General features: G+C 43.8%; 3 protein-coding genes across 4 annotated transcripts in view; all 3 read right to left on the reverse strand.

Annotated features, from left to right (window-relative positions):
- The window catches only part of LOC106556212 (phospholipase A2 inhibitor gamma subunit B), a 13763-nt gene extending 10342 nt beyond the window's left edge, over positions 1-3421 (reverse strand). Inside the window, exons 1-2 of one of the 2 annotated variants that reach the window (XM_087728044.1) lie at positions 1446-1569; positions 320-419 (exon numbers count right to left, since the gene is read on the reverse strand). In XM_087728044.1, coding sequence (XP_087584170.1) covers positions 320-368 — 49 coding nt within the window. In that variant the 5' untranslated portion in view covers positions 369-419; positions 1446-1569. Of the gene's footprint in view, positions 1-319; positions 420-1445; positions 1570-3073 lie in introns of those variants that run through there. The other variant, XM_087728045.1, reaches the window with a different exon arrangement.
- Positions 3422-5113: 1692 nt separating this feature from the next.
- LOC148042967 (interferon-gamma-inducible GTPase 10-like) lies at positions 5114-14863 on the reverse strand. The gene is made up of 2 exons (XM_087728042.1): positions 14724-14863; positions 5114-7407 (listed from the first exon to the last, which is right to left on the reverse strand). Exon 2 carries the CDS (start codon positions 7379-7381, stop codon positions 6212-6214), a length of 1170 nt encoding a protein of 389 aa, XP_087584168.1. The 5' UTR covers positions 7382-7407; positions 14724-14863; the 3' UTR covers positions 5114-6211.
- LOC148042968 (interferon-inducible GTPase 5-like) lies at positions 10130-14863 on the reverse strand. Its single transcript, XM_087728039.1, has 2 exons — positions 14724-14863; positions 10130-11846 (listed from the first exon to the last, which is right to left on the reverse strand). The coding sequence occupies exon 2, from the start codon at positions 11817-11819 to the stop codon at positions 10584-10586; it is 1236 nt and encodes a 411-aa protein (XP_087584165.1). The 5' UTR covers positions 11820-11846; positions 14724-14863; the 3' UTR covers positions 10130-10583.
- Positions 14864-17398: the final 2535 nt, after the last annotated feature.

Genomic DNA, 17398 nt, shown 5'->3' on the forward strand with positions numbered 1-17398 from the left:
AGATTCGCACCCTCACCACCATCCAGACCTTCCGCACAGCCCTTAGGATCTGGCTATCCCGTCAGGCCTGGGGATAAGATTCTAATTTGCCCTTACCCGAATGTTGAATGAAAGTTGTGTTTTATTGTTTTATTTTTATTTATGCACTGTCTTGTGTTTTTGTTTTGCACCCCCCTTCCCATGTATTGTAAGCCACCCTGAGTCCCCTCAGGGAAAAGGGCGGCCTATAAATCATAATAAACTACAAACTACAAGTAGTAAAGGAAAGCTGAAAAAATATATCAGGAATGGAGAACGGTGTGACTAACTGACTTCGTACCTGTTCTCAAAAGCACAAAGAAGAGGAAATATCCCAGAAGAATTTGCATGATGAAACAGGTGACTTGGGCAAATATTTTTCTCTCACTATCCTGAAGAACCTGAAAATATTTTTTTTTAAAGAATTAGGACTCCTGCCACGAAGTATCGGACCTTTTCTTGCCAAGGGATGGGTCAGGGGTCGGCAACCTTAAACACTCAAAGAGCCACAAAGGTCCTAACCGGAAGCTCCCCGTTCAATTTTGGAGCCGACTGGAAGTCCAGTTCCCCCACCATAGAGTCTTTTTCCTCTACCTGTTCTAACTGAAAGCCCTATCAATTGTGGAGCCAACTGGCAACAAGGGAGCCACAGCAGAGGGATGAAAGAGCCACATGCGGCTCCAGAGCCGCAGATTGCTAACCCCTGGGATGGGTTAAATGACCTCATTAAAAGCTTTCACTTTGCTTAGTGTCTATGGAGTTTCTCAACCATCCAGGTCAAGGTTGTCCCAAAAGTGCTTTTTTTCCCCAAAAAGGCAACTGGACTTTCTTGGTTTATCTCCTTTCAAAAACACTTTGCTTCTCATCCAAGAAGCTTCTTCGATGATAAGTAATTGGTGGGGAACTGAAGGACTTCCAAAGGCTGTAAATCCTTCCATTCCCCACCAGTTAGTTAGAATTGGGAGTGGGGGAATACTTCTTGGATGGGAAGCTAAAGATTTTCCAAGGAAGAAATCGAGAGAGTCCAGTGGCCTTTTGGAAAAAGCACTTTTGGTTGTTGCATCTCATAGAAGTTAAGTTAGCTGGAATTCTGGGATCTCCCACACTTGGTGAAAATCGTTTTGTGCAGCCCAAAAATGTCTAATCCCCTGCCCCTTTCTTATGTGTGTGGTAGAGAGAGTGAGGCATTTCAAGCACATTCTACATACAGGATATCTTTGACCCCTTGAGTGCTGGGCTGCTTGAGGATTTCCTTTGCCTAGTTGAAGAAAGCTGCATCCACAGAAACAAGGGTCCATAGCATTGGAAGGGCAGGGGTCCCCCAATCTCCAGCCCATGGGCCACTACCAGGCTGTTAGCTGTTTAGAACTGGGCTGTGGAAGCCACACCCGCATGTCCATGTGCCCACCACTTGCATGAAACCCTACCTTCTCCCCCTCCTTGCCAGCCCGCAGCGCCGAAAAGATTGAAGCAACTTTGCTCTACCGTAAATGTTTGCCAGCAACTATTCTCACTTTAGCACTTTCTTAATCAAGCCATTCTCTCCAGCTACTCTGCAGTTTAACTGTCACTTAGTTAGCTCAGAGTTCTCCCCTCTCCCATGAGCTGCTGCCTGGGGAATTCTGGGAGTTGAAGTCCACATCTCTTTAAGTGTCCAAGGTTGAAACACGTTGGCATTTATTCTTTGGATGGATGGATGGATGGATGGATGGATGGATGGATGGATGGATGGATGGATGAATGGATGGATGGATGGATGGATGGATGGATGGATGGATGGATGGATGGATAGGCAGGTAGGCAGGCAGGAACAGAAAACAGATATAGAGACTGAGATAGAAACATAGACACAGATAAATAATAGGTAGAGGATATAGATAGGTGATAGATAATAAGAGAGAGATGATAGATAGATAGATAGATAGATAGATAGATAGATAGATAGATAGATAGATAGATAGATAGATAGATAGATGATAGATAGATGATAGATAGATGATAGATAGATAGATAGATAGATAGATAGATAGATAGATAGATAGATAGACAGACAGACAGACAGACAGACAGACAGACAGACAGACAGACAGACAGACAGACACAAAAAACAGATATAGAGGTAGAGACTGAGATAGAAACATAGACACAGATAAATAATAGGTAAAGGATATAGATAGATGATAAGAGATAGATGATGGATGGATGGATGGATGGATGGATGGATGGATGGATGGATGGATGGAGAGAGAGAGAGAGAGAGACAGAAAAACAGATATAGAGGTAGAGACTGAGAAAGAAACATAAATAAATAATAGGTAGAGGAGATAGATAGATAGATTGATAGATAGATAGATGGATGGATGGATGGATGGATGGATGGATGGATGGATGGATAGATAGATAAGATAGATAGATAGATAGATAGATAGATAGATAGATAGATAGATAGAGAGAGAGAGAGAGAGAGATTAGATAGATAGATAGATAGATAGATAGATAGATAGATAGACAGACAGACAGACAGACAGACAGACAGACAGACAGACAGACATGATAGAAAAATAGATAGTTGATTGATAATACCAACAGACAAATAGAGAAAGTGGAGAGAGAGAGAGAGAGAGAGAGAGAGAGAGAGAGAGAGAGAGAGAGAGAGAGGAAGGAAGGAAGGAAGGAAGGAAGGAAGGAAGGAAGGAAGGAAGGAAGGAAGGAAGGAAGGAAGATTAGATAGTTAGAAGGAGAGGGTGCAAGAGAGGGAAGGAATGAGAGAGTAAGAGAGACAGACTAGACAGAAAGATTAGAGGAAGGGAAGGAGAGAGGGAGAGACAGATTAAACAGAAAGAGACAGACAGACATCTGGCTGGGAGAGAGAGAGAGAGAAGCTTTATAATTTTGGTAGCAAATGGAGCTGGGAGCCACTTGCCTCACCAAAAATAAAAAGCCGAAAGGAAAAGCCATGGTCCCTCCCAGGCGAAGCCTTGTTGTGTTTGGAAGTAAGCCCAGGATTTGCCCAAAGGAAAGATGGGCTATTTCCCAGACCGAAAGTGACTCCTACCTGAACCGTCTCCTTCGGTTCCAGAAGCCAGAAGCAGAAACGAGAACCATCTTCTTTCTTCAGCCAAGCCGTTCTGGGCCCAACCCGTTAAGGAACTGGGTGGAGTGTGGTTAAGGCAAGGCCTGTTTTCTGCTTGGCCAATTGCCACCGTGGGCAGCTCGCTGCTTCCTGCATGCCAGGGAGGATGCCCGCACAGGGAGCGATTGGATTACAGGAATGGTTCCGATTGTAGCACTTAGGACCCAGCCTATTTGCAAGGCTCTCCAAAAGGGCTAATTATTATACACAGCGACGAAGCAATGAGGTGGCGATGTATAGTAGCAGAACCAGGGGTGGGTTCTTGCCAGTTCTAACCTCTTCTATAGAACCAGTTCCAGCGTCATCCCCCCGCCCATCCGCACATCATCAAGATGAAGAGCGAGAGGAAGAATTCTGGGAGTTGAAGTCCACAAATCTTAAAGTTGTCAAGTTTGAACACCCCTGGGGTTTTTTTCTAAAGGGTTAAAGGTGCAAGGGTCTTGTAACTTGAAAGCTTTAAGACTTGTGTGCTTCAAATGCCAGAGTTTCTGAGCCAACATGGCTGTAGGAGGAATTCTGGGAGTTGAAGTCCACAAGTCTTAAAGCTGTCAAGTTTGAACACCCCTGGGTTTTTTTTTCTAAAGGGTTAAAGGTGCAAGGGTCTTGTAACTTGAAAGCTTTTAGACTTGTGTGCTTCAAATGCCAGAGTTTCCGAGCCAACATTTTGGTTGCTAAGCAAGAGTGTTGTTAAGTGAGTTTCACCACATTTTACAAGTTGGCCATGCCCACCCAGTCACATGGCTGACAAGCCACTCCCACCAGTCACATGGCTGGCAAGCCACTCCCACAAAGCAGGCCACACCTACAGTAGAAGTTCTAAAAATAATTGAAACCCACCACTGAGCAGAACCCTAGCTAAATACTAACAGAAGTAAGACTTTCCAAGCCCCACTGTTTCTTTTTTATCATTCAAAGAAGTTGCTACCTTAGCTCGGCTTAGGAATGTTTACAGTTCTTTTCTGATTCACTAGGCTGCCACGATACAACGGCCAATATTTTTCTCCTCTTTTTAAACCCGTCTGCTAATGCCCGAAGCACCTGGCATTTCCCTGCCAAAGTCTATTATTCCCTTTCCCGGAACCTCTTTGTGCATTTCTCTTGTGTCTTCAGGGACGACAAACTTCTTCCTTGTTCCGACTTCGTAGGAGAAGCCATGCCAGAAAGCTGCGTTTAAGGCTAAACCGAGTTCTTCTTCGTACTGCAGGCCGAGGGGAAATTTCCCTAGTTTTTAATTGGCTTATGAATAAATAAACAGAGGCTTTTTTTAAGCGAAAGAATTTGTTGTGACCCAGCTCCCCAAATACGCAAACCCCCTGTAGTTGAAGCAATGATTCCTATATTTAGAAGCGCCAGCCGTCCTGAAAAAAGTTTTTTTTTTTCTCATGGCAGGCTAACATGTCTGTCCGGCAGGGAGATGAATAGTTGTCTGCCACATCTATTTATCTCTGCTCCCTACCTTTCATCCCCAGAGCTAGGGTGGGGCTTTGCTAGCAGCAGTGGCTCTTCCGTCCCAAGGATCAGCCCATGGATTTCTACTGCTCTCCTCTCCTCTGCCTTCTGTGCATCAAGCATTGGACCCAGCTGTTCCTCCTCTTCCTCATCAGTCACCCACAGACCCATTTGTGGGCTGACAGATGGCCCAGGCTATGTGTGTGTGTGTGTGTCTGTCTGTCTGTCTGTCTGTCTGTCTGTCTGTCTCTCTCTGTGTGTCTCTCTCTCTCTCTGTCTGTCTTTGTCTCTGTCTCTCTGTCTCTCTGTGTCTGTCTCTCTGTCTGTCTCTCTGTCTGTCTGTCTGTCTGTCTGTCTGTCTCTCTCTCTCTCTCTCTCTCTCTCACACACACACAGCTGCACTCCCTCTTCCCCCTCGGAGCTCTCAGCTTGCCCTGATGCTGACCCTGACTCCCACATCTCCCCCTTCTCTGATTAGGCTGCGGCCCAACAGGCCACAACAGAATTACGTTTCGCAAAAGTTATGACTTGTGTCTTTGCCTGCTAGGAGCAACATTTCTGTAACACATACCAGTAGAAGCAAGCTCGGTCGGTCAATCATGAACACTCAGAGTCACTTTGGAATGAGATGGACAGCAAATGAATTTAAAAAATAAGCAAACAAACATTCTGTCTCCCTGCTCTGACTTCCCTTACATTTTACGACTACCAAGCCTATCTACAAGCCATTTGAAGGTTAATTTTCCTCTGCCTATGCGCCAAAATTGTGCACCCGGCAGGGAACCTAGGAAAAATAAACTCTGCCCTGACACACAACACTTTTCCTCTCCTCTGGCAGTTCATCCTTCTGCACATCCCTTCCACTCCTGACCCCTGGTCCCATTTCTCCCACTTCTAACCCAAACCTGCTTTTCTTATGCTGTGCCTTCTTCCATTCTTCAGAGCAATTCATTTCAACTGAATCAAGCCAGAGTTATACAATACAATACAATAGCAGAGTTGGAAGGGACCTTGGAGGTCTTCTAGTCCAACCCCCTGCCTAGTTGTGGGTGACCAGGAAAGAGTTTTTCAGCCTAGGCAAACTTGAAGATGTAGACTTCAACTCCCAGAATTCCCCAATCAGCCTGTGTGGACTTCAACAACCAGCCTGCTGGCTGAGCAATTCTGGGAGTTCTTTATTATAATAATAACAAATACAATATCTCAAGCAGTATTCATTGAGTATTTTAATGATATTTTTAAAACAATTTGGGAATTTTTGAGCTTAAGAGCAAAACCACCATTTTATTTATAATTGTTAAAATAGAAAGAAAGAAGAAGAAAAGAAAACAGCAAAAGGAAACAATCTCTTGAAATAATAGAGAGAAACATTTAGTTTGCGACTTCCTTTAAAAACATCTATTGATAGAGATGCTTATTTGCTCTTAGGAAGATTAAGAAAACACTTCAGTTGGAGAATAATTAAAACAAGCAGGACAATAGGTGATTGGAGAAAAGGACTCTAACTAGACATTGAAATATATTATTATTTGCTTCCCCCTGTTCTCATTTGGAAGAAATGCTCTTCTTCAAAGGGGGCTGGATGGCTAATTGGATCTTTCACTGGGACTTTCACCACTTAAGAAGCTTTGCTCGAACGTTTCGGGCATCCTCCACTGCATTGCCAAGAAATCTGTTCAGGAAATAATATGTAAAAGCAAATGAACTCACTCCACCAAACACCATCCCCAGATATTTGGCAGATGATGGCATTATCCAGAGACCAGACTTCACCAGGAGAGAAAGTACCAGCTGTGCATTGACTGTACTGACTAATGGTCTTTTCTGGATCCCCGATTTCAGTTCTTCAAACCCTTTTCCCGTCTGAAGTGCCAGGAAACGGAGGGAGCTCTGGTCTAAGCCAAACACTTTCCAGAAACATTTCAGTGCAACCATCAGGATTCCAAGATCACAAGCTTGAGAGAGACCCACAACAGGAACTGCTCCACAAATGCAAGATACCATCGCAAACTTCTTTATATACGGTTGCATTTTAATCTTTTTGTCCATCAAATTATTTTCTGAGAAAACCTGCCCAGCCAGGGTTAAAAGGTGTTTCTTGTAATCAGGAAGTTCGGTGGCCATTGTCTCTCTCAGGAGAGGGAATTCATGCATGTGTGCATGCAGGTTGGATACCAGAAAGACTCTCGCAGGGAGCTCAGATGATTCTTTCAAATTATCTTCACAATAATTCCTGATGGTCTCCAGGGTTTTCTCCATGTTGAAATTCCTTTTCCTCCTTTCACTTTCGATACTGATATCCATTTTGCTACGTACATAGTAAAACTTCTTTCTCATTCTTTGTATTTCCTTTGCCAGGAAAGCATCGTTTTCAGTAAAGCGGTCGGTGACAATCATGATAAAGACATCATATCTTTCAAACTGGACCTTCTCAAAATATTCAGCTGCCTTTGAATTACGCGCTCTGATCTCTGGTAACTCCCATATCGTAATATTGGGAAAAGAGGGGTGGGAATATGCCCTTAGCACTTTGGTTTCCTCTACTCTCCCGACCTCGGCTGCTTCAGCATCATCATCATTTATGCCCCGGAAGGCATTAATGAAGGAGGATTTACCAGCACCTCCTTTTCCAACAACTGCAATATTGAGTGGCAGGTTTTGCATTTCATTTAGATATCCTTGGTATTCAGCTGCTGCTTGGGGGATTTTGCCTTGATTTAAATCACTCTTTAAATCTTCAAATTCTCTCCTTATATCGTCTTTTGGAAATATATTGCCCATAGTTGCATTTATTCTGCGCAGGTTATCTGGAAATGAAGAAAGAGATTGTGATTCTCCTCTGTTGTGTCATCCCTGCACATTCCCTATAGTCCCTAATAAGACCACCTCATCTTCTGAGTTCATTCTGTCCATAGGGGATTAAATTAAACCTGGGGTACATTTCTGCACCATCTGCATATCATTGGCTTTTGCAAGTGCAGGAAATCAGGAGTCCAGGCGGTATAGATAAATATATCTATAAGGATCTGAATTACTACAGGTCAAAGCGAGTTGTTGGTAGATAAGATTCAATATGGTGGATTATGCAAAATATTCTTAAAAAGAGGATAAAGTTTATTCCTCAGTTATTCTTGTTAGGTATAATTACAGACTGTACAGTTATAGAGCCTAATTTGATTCTGAATTTAACAACGGCAGCAAGACTGTTGGTGGCGCAATACTGGAAGAAGGAAGAATTGCCCACTATTCAAGAATGGACGTTAAAAGTAACAAACCTAGCAGAGATGGATAAAATATCAGCATATCTTAAGGACCACTCAGATGAGAAATACAAGCTGGAATGGAGAAGATGGATTGATTACATTCAAAATAAATATGGGATTAAGAAACTCCAGATAGCTTATGAATGACTGAACAAGGAATGTTGCAACTCATCTAAAGTTAGCTTTACAAAAGGGGAGTTAAAGTGCAAGCGAGGGATGATGCTAAAGTTAGTTAGTTTATTTTAGTATATGGTTGTTAAATGTTTATACCCTGTATTTGCTATGGGAGGTTGTGGGGGGGGAGGGGATGAGGGGTTGGGGGAGAGGGAAGGTATATATTTGTAAAACTCTTTAAAACTTTCAATAAAAAAAAGATTCAACAGAATTCGAGGTGGGCTGGACTTAGGTCTATTGTGGGCATGAAGGGACTCGAGACTGATAACTCACGTGACACGCCCCCTCCCTCAGGCTCAGCCTGGTCATCTCCTTCAGGTTTTGTCTGAGGATTGCCAGTCTGGATGGGGCACAAGAGCAACCTTGTGAAATTGCTCCCAGGGCCATTCGTGTTGTTGCTTATGACCTCTTAAGCCCTATATGGCACGGGGCTGAGTTACCTACAGAACCCTCTTCATCTTCTCCCATCAACCCATCCCACCCAATCAGGCACGTTGTAGACCTGCCAGCTAAAGAATGTCCCAAAGGTTCTTTTCAAAGGGCAACTGGGCTTCCTTGGTTTTCCTGTAAGATGTTCACCTCTCATCCAAAAAGCTTCTTCGGTTCTGACTGAATGGTGAGGAAGGGAAGGATTGATATCCTTTGCAATCATCTGGTTGTTAGTACTCTGAAGTTCTCATTAACTCAGACTCTTTGAGGGGGGGTTTATCTGTGCACTCAGGGTCACCTGAAGCAGGCCAATGGGTGTGGAACCTTCTTGGAACGGCTAAAAGGATTGTGTTGTAGATAGGAGATAGGTGACGTCACATCCTTCCTCCTCTGTTGACCGACTTTCCTCTGTATCCAACGTATGGTCTACTGGCAAGAGCTGTTAGGGAACAAACACCCAACCTCCATCAACCATGAGTTTCCAAAGGCCTGGCTAGCGTGTCTGGAGCAGAAACATATCAGCCAGGCTGTAATTGGGTTGATGTACCTGGCCACCTTTCCCTGCTTGATTTGAATAGGAACATTGGCAACTCAAGAGGGAGGACCATGTTTCCAACCCACAAACCCTCCCATCCACCCCAGTGGCACCTGCAACGTCAACCGTTCCACATGAGCTGTGAAAGTGGCAACCTGAGAAGGAGGTCAATCACACGACCCAGCATGGGACACGAATGATGAGTTTTCCTCCTGCAGTGGCAGTGGAAACCTTCCCATTGTAAGTTGCTGCTGCTATTCTGGCAAACCCCTTGCTCATAACATGAGTCCTTTGATCAACCACTTTCCAGGTCAGCTGGAAGGATTCTTACAGACCTGGCTGAAGCCCCCCAACAGCAGAATCTTCTCACACCCAGGAGTCAGCTTAGGGATGGATACCTCTTAGAAGAGGTATCCTATCACAGATAGAATCCTGGTAGCCCAACCTGTAGCCACCTCACTTTTGCGTGCATCTGAATTCCCAGATGCATGCAAATCCACCTCTTGCTTCATTGGGGGGTTGTTTTGGGCTTAATTTGTCAAAAAATAACTCAGCTGAGAAATAAAACATGGGGAGGGGGGCAAGCTGGACTTTCACCCATCTGTGTGCCCCACCCCTCATTGTACATGGCCAATTTTGGGCTGGGAATGTTCAGTTGGTCGTGTCAGGAAACAGGTTTGACAAGACTGCTGGAAACTCTGCTTGGTTTAGCTACTGAATTTTGGAAGCCTGTTGGAAGCTTCCCTCCCTCCCTCCCTCTTGCACCTAGGACAGTGGAAGTGAGATTAATTTCTCTGCTGCTTCAATAATCCCTCCCCTGCTTCCTATCCAACCTGTGATTCCCATTAAAGCATCCCTGAGAAATGTAATCCCATTCACAAGAACCTTTGGGATTCAAGCTTATTTCCTCCCTGCTTGAAGCGAGCTCTTGCTGTTCTCAGCCAAGGGACATTCAAACACTTTTGTCTCACTTCCACAAAGTATTTGTTCTTCAGTTTGTAAATGACTTGACATATGTTACAGTGGATAAATTGCAATTTAGTCCAGTGGCTTTTAGCAGCTTCTCCAGCGTTCCCCCGTCAATTTCATTAACCAAAACCTGCATTCAAAGCTTTATTTAAAATTCTTTTTTATTTAAAGAAGAGATGCAAAAACAATTTGTGCATAGACAGATAATAACTGAAGTTATGGAATTAATGGTTATAACATTAATGAGACATATCAAGCAGAGCATATTGTTTCTTTCCATGATATTTTTCAAAAACCGCTGTGAAATAGGCAGCTTCAAATTCTCATCAAAATCTCTTATTGTTTTGGTATTTAGAATTGTTACAAATAGAACAGAAAAGAAAGAGACGGAGAAAAAGCAGCCACCCTCAAGCAATACAGATCAATGTTTAATTTCTGAGTTCCCAGGGAGATACCCGCAGACAGGGATACTCCTTTGCCCCCTGGAGGATCAAGCACACATTCCAATCAAGGAATTCTTAAACACAAGAAAACAAGCTTTCCTAAAAGGGGATTGAAACATTATTATTTTCTCCCACCAGTTTCGTTTGGATGAAATGCTGGATTGTTTCCTTCAGAGGAGGTTTTGGGAGGTGTCTTTAAACTTTCTCTGGGATTCTGGTTGCTGAAGAAGTTTTGCTCTAACATTTCGGGCGTCTTCCACAGCATCATCAAGAAAGCTGTTCAGAAAATAACATGTGACTACGTATGAACTCGCACCACCAAACACAGACCCGATAAGAGGTATAACATCAAGAACCATTTCCACCATCGATACGGCGACCCAGAGAGATGACTTCATCAAGAGAGAAAAAACCAAATCTGCATTGATTGCGTTGGCTAAGGGGGTTTTCTTGATAGCCGACCTCAGCTCTTGAAATTCTTTTCCCGTCTGAAGTGCCAGAAATCGGAGGGACTGGTCATCTAAGCCAAACACCCTGCAGAAACGTCTCAGAACATCTATCAAAATTCCGACATCACAAGCCATAGAGAGACCCGGAACAGGCACCGCTCCACAAGCACAAGATATCAAGGCTACCTTCTTTATATAAGATTTCATTAGCTCTTTTTTCCTCATCAATTCGTTTTCTGAGAAAATATGCACAGCCAGTGTTAAAATATCTTTCTTGTGGTCAGGCAGTTCAGCGACTATTCTCTCGTGCAGGAGAGGGAAATCATACATGTGTACCTCCCGGTTGGATACCAGAAACACACTTGAGGAAACCCCAATTGCCTTTTCCAAACTATCTTCACAATATTTCTTCATAGCAGCCAAGGTGTCTTGCAAATTGAAATTCCTTTTCCCCTTTTCATTGTTGATAGTGACATCAATTCTGCTACACACATAGTAAAACTTCTTCTTCATTCTTTGGATTTCCTTTGCCAGCATAGCATTGTTTTCAGTAAAACGATCAGAAGTAACCATAATAAAGACATCATATGTTTCAAATTGGACGTTCTTCAGATATTTCGCTGCCTTAACCTTATAGGTTCCGATCCCTGGGAGGTCCCATATTTTTATATTAGGGAATGAAGGGTGAGGATAGGCCTTTCGCTCCATGGTTTCTTTCCCTGGCCCAACCTCGGCTGCTTCATTATCATCATCACTTACACCTCGGAAGGCATTGACAAAAGAGGATTTCCCAACACCGGCATCTCCAGTAACTGCGATATTAAGGGGCAGACTCATCATTTCATTTAACTGTTTTTGGTATTCTGCTGCTACTTTGGGGATATTGCCTTGATTCAAATCGCTCTTTAAATCTTCGAATTCTCTCCTTACAGCATCCTTTAGAACTAGATTGCCCATAGCTACTCTTTGTTTGGTGCAGATTATCTGGAAAGGAAAAGAGAGAATGGGATGTTTCTCAGCTACTTCAGGCACTTTGAATTTTTGGTTGGAGAATACCTCTGAGAATACCATGAAAACAAACCAATGGATCGTAAAAAGAATCACCCAATAATTCTCAAATGAGGCGGAAAGGTCCAGGTTCCATTATCCTACTTTGGAAACATGATGCAGAGACCAGCTCTCTGCTGATGGCTCTGATGCTGGGAAAAATGGAAGGGAAGAGGAGAAGAGGACAGCCAGCAGCCAAAAAGTTAATCAAATTGGGGTGGAACCAAGTGCAACATTAGGACTCATGAAATAACTGATTAGGGATAGAAAGTCTTGAAGAAAATATATGTACCACGGCAGTGTTAGCAAACCTTTTCGGCACCAAGTGCTCAAACCAGAATGCACATGCATGCATACACATGTGCGTGTGCCAGAAACCCGAAGACCAGCTCATCAGTGTGCGTTCACACACCAGCGAACTGATCTTTGGGTTTCCAGCAGTCACATGCCGAAGATCAGCTGGCCAACACGTGCATGATGTTTTTGGCAATTTTCTGGGCCGTATTCAGGCTGTTTTTGGCCTGGAAAACAACCTGAAAACAGCCCAGAAAACGGCCTAGAAACCCCTCCCAAAAAATCCGGAAAATGGCCCCAAAACAGCCTGGGTTTTGGTGATTTGTGGGGCCATTTTCCAGTGCTCCAGTGCCTGCCGAGAGCAGCTCTGCGATGGTGCACATGCCCAGAGAGAGGGCTCTGTGTGCAACCTCTGGCATGCGTGCCAGATGTTCGCCATCACAGTACTACAGTATGAAAATTATTTGATGGCATAACATCAGTTTACTGGAGAGGGAGGGTGACTTTGGAAAGGAAAGGAAATTGAAATTCTCTGCTTGTCTTTCATGTCTACGCACCTTTAGTTACCAAATCTTGGCAGCCTGGTGGTGATTTCAATAGCAGTAATAGCAATAGCAGTAGACTTATATACCGCTTCATAGGCCTTTCAGGCCTCTCTAAGCGGTTTACAGAGAGTCAGCATATTGCCCCCAACAATCTGGGTCCTCATTTTACCCACCTCGGAAGGATGGAAGGCTGAGTCAACCCTGAGCCGGTGAGATTTGAACCGCTGACCTGCTGATCTAGCAGTAGCCTGCAGTGCTGCTTTTTAACCACTGCGCCACCTTGGCTCTTAGGGATTTCAATCCCTCCCTCCCTCTTTCACCCTAGGCAGTTAAGGAAGAATCAGTTCAAGTTTCTTTCTAATGTTCTCTTCCTTTCTGAAGTACTCTTGAGTACTTTCAGACTTGCAAGTTTACTATATGTTAATGTAACCTTACCGTAAAATAGCATAAGCCATTTGATCATGTTTCCTAGCTGGTCTAAATCCTAAAGGTCCTAAATTTAACCACTGTGCACTGGTGTCACAGTGGTTAAAGTGCAGTATTGCAGGCAAATTCTGCCCACAGTCTAAAGTTGAATTCTGACTGCATTCAAGGTTGAGTCATCCTTCCATCCTTCCAAGATCAGTAAAATGAGGACCCTGTCAGGGTTCCAAGTAATATACCCATAGCAAACAAACCTCCAAGGGAGGTAAATTCCTCAAAGAATAGGTTTGTTGGATATGCCATATTGGCACTCTGAACATTCCCACGTTTTTCACCTAATTAAAAGTATGCCCCTTTCTCAAAACAACCAGCCACATGGTCCAATCAGATTACTGTCAGGTTGCTAGGTGACTTCAGTCCCTTCCTTTTGAGCATCTGCAGGAATATCCTTGGTTTTCAAGAGAAAGTGTTTTGCTTTGACTAAAACACCCCAACTATCTCTACTGTCCCCTTCCTCTGCCTCTTCTGCAGTGTGTCAGGACTGAAGTCCCAAAATGGCCTCAGTCAGGCCAGCTTCAGGGTTGACAGACAAACATTATTGGGGGCACTTTGCAAATAATGCTTCCAGCTTGTAAACCGCCAAGAGATCTAAACTGCTATAAAGCTCCATGGGGTGATAAATAAGCCTAAATGCTCTTGCTATCGCTGAAGCTGAAATCAGTCTTGCAAATCTGGAAGTACTTCACTTCTCGTTCCCCTTTTTGTCAAAGAACTAGAGAGGGTCCCTCTTGTGCCTCTTGCTCTGTTTACATTCCTAATGCTGGTTACATTGCCTTTCATCCGTCTGTTCTTTCTATTGTGTGATAAGATCAAGTTGTAATCGTATACTATGACAACTGGTGCCTTTCATAACTGCAACGCCAATTTACCTGGATGAATGTCCAAATCAGGAGGGGAGGGTATGAAAAGTCAGTCAATAGAGGGGGAAGCCTTCCACAAGCTTCTCCTTCCTAGGCAGAAAAAAACAACACCCACCCCCCTGACACCACTCAAAACCCCTGAGCTGCTGCTGCTCCTCTTCTTCCTCTTCTCCTTCTTCTTCTTTATATATATTCCATTGCTTTCCTTTCTTATCGATAAAATATCTGCCTGATAAAAACATAACCCAATCTATTTATTACCTGCACTCAACTCCAACCCAAAATCCAGGGTAAACCCAAAGAAGATACCATCAAATGTGGGGGAGAAAAGGCTGCTGCTTCTCCGACTGATTCCCCAGAACCACAAAAAACTTTGGGTCAAAAAACTTCGGGTCCAGAAATGAGGGTTGAAGGCTGCATGGATTTCCTTAACCCTAGAGATTATTCTGCAATTAGATGATTCATAGAAACAGTGTACACATTCCACAGTAGAAAAGAAATTACATTGAAGGCTCCTTTATGGGAAGATCAGCAAAAACTAAAGAGGGAATAGAATTTAAAAGCAACGAGTACAAAATCCACCATAGCTAAGCCTACAGAGGGGAAGAGTATATACCCCAATGCTTACTTACTTTTATCAAACGAGTAATTCTCAAAGGTCTCTACGCAGGTTGCTGTGGATCCCTTTTCAAAAATAGCCAGAGTCCTCGGGTAAGAAGGACGGCATCTCTCTTACATACCCTTCATTTCCTTGTGCGTTGTTTTGTCAAATAATAAAAATGTTCCCCTCCTTTTTCATGAGTGAATTCCAGCCTATCAAAATCCGAGCCCTCTACAGGCCCAGCATTAAAAGCAGCTGATTTCCAAGAAAAAGAAACTACTTTTGGATGGCCCTCAGTTTCCTTCTTTGCAAAAATTTGGCAGACGCTGTAAAACAAAGAAGTGTTGTTGTTTTTTTCAAAATTGGCAACTTTTCAAGTGGGTGGATGTCGTAGAATTCCCCAGCCAGATGGTTTGGTGAAGATAAATGCTTGTTTTTCTATCAGGAGTCGTTCTCAGAGGGATCAAGGCAAGCTGTAGTTGATCTTAGCCCCAAATCGCCAGACTTCTCACAGAGGACTGGATCCCATCTACACACAATCTTTGAAGTGGGCACTTCTTGCAACAAATGTTCCTCTCATTTTTCATCACATGCAGCCCTGCCTGTCAGTCTCACACCCTGAACCCATTTCCATAATCCGGAGCTATCCAGGAAAGAGAGGGGAAGAGAGGGCAGTAGAACAAGTTCCTTGATTGTAGCACCTCAATTACAGGCAGAAGAATTTCATCCAAAGAGCTCGAAGAAAGCATTGGGAAATGTTCAAATTGAAAGGAAAGTCCTGCAGATGAAAAGCCTCATTATTCCTTTCTGTGGTCCTCACTTTCATGCCGAATGCAGAAAAAGAGTGGCAGCCAAGAAAATTAATAGAAGGTTGTAAGAAAAGTGGGCATGGAATCAAATTAAATACAGTTTATGTCAACTTTAGTCCCTACTGTGTCACAGTTCACTCTGGGGTAGAAAGAGGAGAGGCCCTTTCACACTCAATGCTGTTGACTAATGTAGATTGGGTGATCCATCCTTGGGGGACGGGATATTCTTACCCTCCCAGGAGTACCAGAGAGACTCAAATCAATCAACCAATCAGAATAGAGCTGGAAGGGGCCTTGGAGGCCTTCTAGTCCAATCCCCTGCTCAAGCAGACCTTATACCATTTCACCCATCCCAATTTTGTCTACTCCCCCCAAGGTGTTTCTTAGTCTTCCGAAAGGTCCCTTAGCATTCATAAAAGTAGATCCACCATGGAAGTCTCAGGCATGGAGGTGAAGGAGCTGGGTGCGCAGAATACGGTCTAACTATGCCTCCCATTGTCCCTGTAAGAGCCGTGGTGACACAGTGGTTAGAATGCAGCATTGCAGGCAAACACTGTCAGGAACACAATGGGTTAATTCAGCCTCCCAACCTTCCAAGGTCAGTAAAATGAGGACCCAGATTGTTGGGGCAATGTGCTAACTCTATAAACCACTTAGAGAGTGCTGTAAAGCATTATGGAGCAGTATATAAGTCTAAGCGCAATTGCTATTCTTTACTCTCTTGAAAGCATCTTTTTCTTCCACGACATCCATGCACTGTTTTATATGTGGCCTATGAATTCTTTAATCACTTCTCACCTCATTGTTTCCAACATCTCATCGACTCTACCCAACCACAACTTTATCAAACCTTCTCTTCCACTTGACCAATCCACCCTTCCCTCTCTTAGATGTCTTTTGTGATTTTACAAGCGAATCAAGTATATAGGAGTCCCCACACATCTATTCTACTCATGCTATACTAGATACCATACTCCCAGATTCACCTGCTCCATGAACGTAAATGCAAATGGAAATTGATACCTTCTTCCCTGCTTCCAAGGGCAGTTGTAGAAATACTCCTGTTAGAAAAGCAAATATTTCTTAAGTACGTTTCAATATCCCATTGAGTTGATTCCCCAAATTCCAGAGGGCCCACTCTTCACACACCCACACCAGTGGTGGGTTTCAAAAAATTTTGGAACCTCTTCTGTAGGTGTGGTCTGCTTTCCGGGTCCACTGGTGGAACCTCTTCTAACCGCTTCAGTAGATTTGACGAACTGGTTCTACCGAACTGGTACGAACCGGTAGGAACCCACCTCTGACCCACACCCACAAGCCCACATACTCACCCCTTGGGCTTGTTTCAGCCACCTAGCCACCAGCAGACCCAGCACAGGTAGTCCTCAACTTGCAACAGGTCACTTAGTGGTCACTAAGGATTCAAAGTTACAACGGCACTGGAAAGAAGTGACTTATGACCACTTCCCCACACTTATGACCATTGTAGCATCCCCACGCTCACATGATTTACATTTGGATGTTTGACAACTGACCCTCCATTTACGATGGTTGCAAACCAATGATCCATTGGTTGGTATTCTTGGCTGTCCACAGTGTTCCCCAGGATCTTCTCCAGCCCCAAAGGTTCAAAGTTTCCAACATAGGTGAGAAACATCCCAGGGTCTCTTTTCCTTTCCAGATATTCTGCAGCAAACAAAGAGCAACGATGGGCAGTAACGATCCTATAATCAGAGAATACGAAGACTTAAAGACTTAAGAGCCGAGGTGGCGCAGTGGTTAAATGCAGCACTGCAGGCTACTTCAGCTGACTGCAGTTCTGCAGTTCGGCTGTTCAAATCTCACCAGCTCAGGGTTGACTCAGCCTTCCATCCTTCCGAGGTGGGTAAAATGAGGA

The sequence above is a fragment of the Thamnophis sirtalis genome, unplaced genomic scaffold (genome assembly GCF_051295495.1).
Source record: "Thamnophis sirtalis isolate CommonGarterSnake01/CBP01778 unplaced genomic scaffold, rThaSir2_p1.2 scaffold_13, whole genome shotgun sequence".
NCBI lineage: Eukaryota > Metazoa > Chordata > Lepidosauria > Squamata > Natricidae > Thamnophis > Thamnophis sirtalis.